Below are 5,714 nucleotides of genomic sequence, written 5' to 3' on the forward strand. Positions count from 1 at the left end.
TACCCTCATTATTATTACTACTAACTACGGCTACTACTACTCTTCCTCCCTCGGGATTATAAATAATAATACCTCGGTTATTTCGAAGGTAGCAATCTACTATAACTACTATACAGCTATTATTATAAAGAGGAAGGTTAAAAAGAAGGTAGTAGACTTCTTAAATTAATTAATCCCTTTTAGTAATAAGCTTATTTATAAATTTTGTAATAAATTACTTAATTAAATTCCTAGCCGTAATTTGAAGAATAATCTCCGTAGCAATCTCGTTGTAAGACTTCGTCCTTTTTTCGGCTTTCGAAACGTATTTAGCTACGTAATTAAATATAGTATTTATACTAGTATATAGTTGAATATTTATATTAGCCATCCACCTAAATATAATAAAAGGATTGTACTAATTGAAAATACTATTATTTTGTCAGCTATCGAATAGCTAAAACCTAGGGTTAATACGGGTAGTAAGTAGAGAGTATTTATAAAGCTTCCTAGTAAAATAAAAGCAGTAAACCTTCTATTTGGGGATAGGGAGTTTGAAATCCGGAATTTGCTAGTCTCTAGGAAGGGCTCGGACTTACCAGCGTACTTAGAGGTAATAAGTATTATTATAAATATATCTTTACATACAATTAATTATAGCTATAAATTCTTTGAAAGTAGGCTGAATAGTATCTATCCTTCTATTTAAAATATTATTACGTTTATTGTAGTATTTTAGAACACGACTAATGGGGACTAGCTAATTTTAGGCCTTATATTAATTGCTAATAGTAGTAACAACGCTAGGAGGAGGGCCTTCTAAATCTTTACCCTTACTAAATTAAACCTCAATTAACTATTCAATACCTTCAAATATAAGATTCTATACAGTAATATATAAACCCTATATTTTAATAATTTCTTGTCGAATTTCTAAATTTCTCAAATCTAGGGTATTAATATTATTAACCTAATATACTCTATCAATATAGCTAGTACTTCGTACTTAGAATTCTAGCTGCTATTAGAAGTTATCGAATTTGAACTTGGGCATTAATATATACTCTTTAAATAATTCAAAACGCCGAATAAAATAATATATAGCAATATAAGGGTTATTAAAAATATTAGTCTTAAATATATAATAACGATTATTATTGTTAGAAATCAACTATTACTTATAGTTGGGTATATACTTTACTAGACTTTCCTAATATAAATCGGTAATATTAAAAATCAGAAACATTACTAACATACCCAAAAAATTAATATAGGAAGCTAACTTATATAACCGTTAAATCTAGTAAGACCGTATACCTCGAATTATATTAGTAAATTATATAATTAAATTAAGAAGACTCTATACTTCTTTTAATTAAACTTCGAAATATTCTTCAAATTACTGTTAATTAACGAAAGCTTTAAAATTAAATTTAGTATTACGGATATAAAAAGCGCTTTTACTATATATTTAACTACACATTAAGGAATTAAAGGCAACGTATCGAAATCTCTTATATCGGGCAAATCTACCATTATACCACCGTATTGTATAATAGATATATATATTATATTTAACCTTCCTTATACGAAGGTTGAAATATTCAACTTAACTACGGGGGTAAAGACTAGGAAATACCTAAAATAGCAATACCTAATTACACCGGAATTCGTTAATCGGTTAATTATACAAAGGGCCTTATTAAATATAATAGTATTTAAGCGGGGGAGCCGGAGCCGGGGCCGGAGCTAGGTCGGTAGCTAAGGGTTCCGGAGCCGGAAGCGGAGCAAGACCTAAATATCCTTCCTACTAACTTATAAGTTCTTCTTATTAACCTATAGGTTCCTTCTACTAACTTACAAATTATCCTTTAGGCCTTACAAGTTGTAGTACTTAACCTAGAGGTTATTATTAATTATCCAGTGCATTTACAAATTCAATTGGTAGAAAGTTGGAGTCTAGTATTTAATCCCTACAAAACTATACCCTAAATTAATCAATATCCCTAAGAGTACTACCTAGTATATTAAGAGCTATACTAACCTCCATTTCATCGGCTTCTCGTAAGATCTCCTCGAATCTCTCTTCTTATAATATATCGAAATCTTCAATAACAATATCGTTTATTAGAATATTAGCCACATCATCTATTATATCCCCGTCTTCTAATAAAGTATTGAGCCGCTTTTATATAATTTCAATATTTAAATACCTAGGGTAATTATCTTTTAAAAACCGAAGCTATATATTAATCTTATAGTGGTTAACTTTAAATTCCTTATATATACAGTTAAAGTTAGGGTAGTTCTAAGTATTTCGTAACTATAATAAAACGATATCGACTTCTTCGGGTAATCTAAGTAATTAGTAACAAACGTAAGAAATATTACGAAGGAAGTTAATACAATAACCCCTATATTTTCATTACTAACGGCCGAAAGTATAAATATTAATATAAACGTAGACTTATACAATTAGTATTTCCTCTACTAAATTAAGAGGTAGTAGCTAATATTTGTCGGTATTAAGATTAAAAGTACTAAAGTCTATATTATTGGCCGTAGTATATTTAAAAGGTTCGCCCGGTCGGAGGTTCGTATTAATACGCTAATACTACTTATAAATATCCTAATCGCCAACTCTAATAAACTTTAAATTGAACCACTTCTCTTTATAACAATAATATTCTTTTATAACCTCGGTAGTTAATATAACTTAATAATTAAAAATATATTAATAATTAATATCAATAATAGCCCGGGCATTTATATCGCTGTTAAACACAGGGTCGCACTTAAATTCAATACCGGGGAGGCCGGGAAATTAAACGCCGGGAGGCTGAGGTAATTATAGTAGTCTAGGACCGCGTAGCCGACCTCGTCTCTATTATAAAGCGCCGAATTAGTATTAGGATTAGGATTAGGACTAGGATTAAATTTACAGAAGACTATAGTCTTATACAAAGTTATCAATATTAAATATAACGCTTAAATTATTAAGAGGATTATATATTTGCAAACGGGGTTTAATTTAAAATAAATTATTATTATCGTCGTCAAAATAATAGAAATTATTAGAATTATTATAGTCTACTTCGTCTCTATACAATAGTTCCCAATACTATTTACAATAATTACATTCAATACCGTATTTATTAAAGAAATCTATCCGTTGAAAATCTTAATAACAATTAAAATAAACTTTATTTTCTTCTCAAATATTATAATTAAGATTAGTATAAATATATACTATACAAAATCCAGTAATAGGATCCTTATTAATAGGGCGCCGTACTAATCCATATACCGGGTAGAAGAAGTAGGGTATCTCTTCGTTAGGTTAAATATTAACATTGTTATTGTCAGTAAATTACATTAAGAGATTAGGACTAACTAGGCACTAATCCCTAACTCTTTCTAAGTATAATAAATAGTAGTCCCATTCTAGGAAATTATAAGTTATATAATTTAGACGGTTAGCTACACTATTATAGATAGAATAGACTTTACGTTAGGAATTGAGGTTATATTACATAAATAATTAACAAAGTATACAATTGCTGGTAACAGGATTACATTTACTATTATATTAAGAATAATAATAATTCGGATAGATAAATCGTTAATTATTATTATATATAATATAATTGCCCGTAGTTAAGTTCTAGTCTATAATCGGTCGAATAATATAACAAATTAGGCAAATAAAACGGTCATCGCTATTATAGAATCGATAGGAGCCTATAGTAGGGTTATAGTCGGCGATAGGAAGTATAAAATAACAACAATAGTATATAAATCGAACAGAATCCGGCTCACTAGCGCCCGATTCCAAATCAGGATATTATTAGGCAATTAATATAACCAATAAGGGAGTAGGTATAATATTTTATTCTCGATTACACTTCCTAAGGCAATAATTACATTAAATCCAATCTCTCTCCAAACGGGCTTAAACAATCTCTTCGTTATCCTATTAAAGAAGGAGGGTATTAATAAATAATAAAGTAATTTAAGAACGGAAGACATACCTATAAATACAACCCACCTATTTTATATTAGATATCCTACTTAGTAAAACTAACTTTAAACTTAATAAATTAATATTAAAGAATATATATCTTAAAGCGTAAAGTACTAGTAGTAGTAAACTAAGTATCAACTTATAAAAGCTACAAAGACTAAAACGAACGATTAATTGGCCGTTCCAAACTAACTCTCTAAACTAATTAGGGTTAAACTATCTATTAACATTAAAATTATTAGATTTATAGTAGGAGGGGTTAGGGAGACTATTATAATTAATATTATTTAACCTTAAACTCTTAACGCATAACTATATAAGGTCCGAATTCCCCTTATTACTATTACTACCGTTCGAAGTCCAACAACTCTTATATAGAAATATTAACATCCTCACTATCAAAACATTAACAGGGATTCAAACGTTAAAATACCGGGGGTTACTAAGGTTTAGGTTACTAGATTTACCAAAGGGGCAAATTCTCAAAGATTTATTACTGGGAGGTATTATTAAAATATTCTATAACCTCTAACAACGCAAATCTCCTATTACAAAATCGGGTATAGGTATCTTCCAATAATAATATCAAAGCGGCTTCGGGACCTCATTTATCGTCGGTAGAAGGATTAGGGACGGTAGGATTGCCGGAGGTATTAGGATTAATAGTATTAAAATTAGTAGCAAATCGCAAGCTTAATACTATTCAACATCGTTAAAATCGATTCTAAAAAGAGACAAAAGGTTAATTATTCAAAATACAGCCTATTACTAATAGCTAGCCAGCTAGTATTATTTAAATCGTACCCGCAACCCCCTACGGCTCGGATTATAATATTACCCACAAATAGGCATCCTATTCACCCGTAGGTAATAAAACAATACGGCATACTAGGATTCCATTAGTAGGAGTTATACATTTTAAAGGATTTACCGTTAAATGAATAATACTAATTAACTAATAGGCCAATAGAAAGGGAAATAATAGATTGGGTAATAATAATAATAAAGGGGAAAAATAACTTACTAAAATACATTTATTATAGCAAACGTTATAAGTAACCGTAAGGAAGTTTAGATTATTCTTACCAAAAAAATACTAATATTAGCTTCTTTTTACTACAACTGTAATATTAGCGAATTTAACTCTACTCTTAATTACCGGGAGGCGGCACTTAATTAGGATTAAACTCCATCTTAAATAAATATTAGATTAATTAACTAAATAACTAAATAACTAAATAACTAAATTATTTAATAGGATAATTAATTGATTAAATAATAGATTAATTAAATAATTAAAAGACAAATTAATTAAATAATTGAATAATTAAATAACTAAAGGATTAATAGAAATCGTTAATCTTATCACTCTAGTCCTAATTATTCTCGTAATTATTATCCTAATCCACATCGATAACCTATTTCCAAAGGTCTATAATAATATTTCTAAACCTAGAAAGGTAAGTAAGTAAAATTAAATTTTTTACCCTTCTAACTTCGTTCCAATAACCTACGTACCGTTAATTAGGTACCCCGTAGGATAATATAGGATAGTAGTAATATTAAATATCAATATCGGATATCGATATTGGGTAGTAATAATATATACGGATATTGTATTAATAAAATCGAGAATACGGGTAAGTTTATACAAATTAAATATTAGTAAATAGTTAAATAAATATTTAGGAGGAAGGAGGGAAGGGGGGGG

General features: G+C 28.9%; 1 protein-coding gene across 1 annotated transcript; it reads right to left on the minus strand.

Moving 5' to 3' along the window:
• Positions 1 to 214: 214 nt before the first annotated feature.
• On the minus strand, positions 215 to 397 carry NEUTE1DRAFT_55630 (uncharacterized protein; the record flags this gene model as incomplete). Its single annotated transcript, XM_009858161.1, has 1 exon — positions 215 to 397. A coding segment is annotated over one exon (183 nt), but the record flags the coding sequence as incomplete, so codon positions are not given.
• Between the last annotated feature and the right edge of the window lie 5,317 nt (positions 398 to 5,714).

Source organism: Neurospora tetrasperma (genome assembly GCF_000213175.1).
Source record: "Neurospora tetrasperma FGSC 2508 unplaced genomic scaffold NEUTE1scaffold_81, whole genome shotgun sequence".
In the NCBI taxonomy this organism is placed as follows: Eukaryota; Fungi; Ascomycota; class Sordariomycetes; order Sordariales; family Sordariaceae; genus Neurospora; species Neurospora tetrasperma.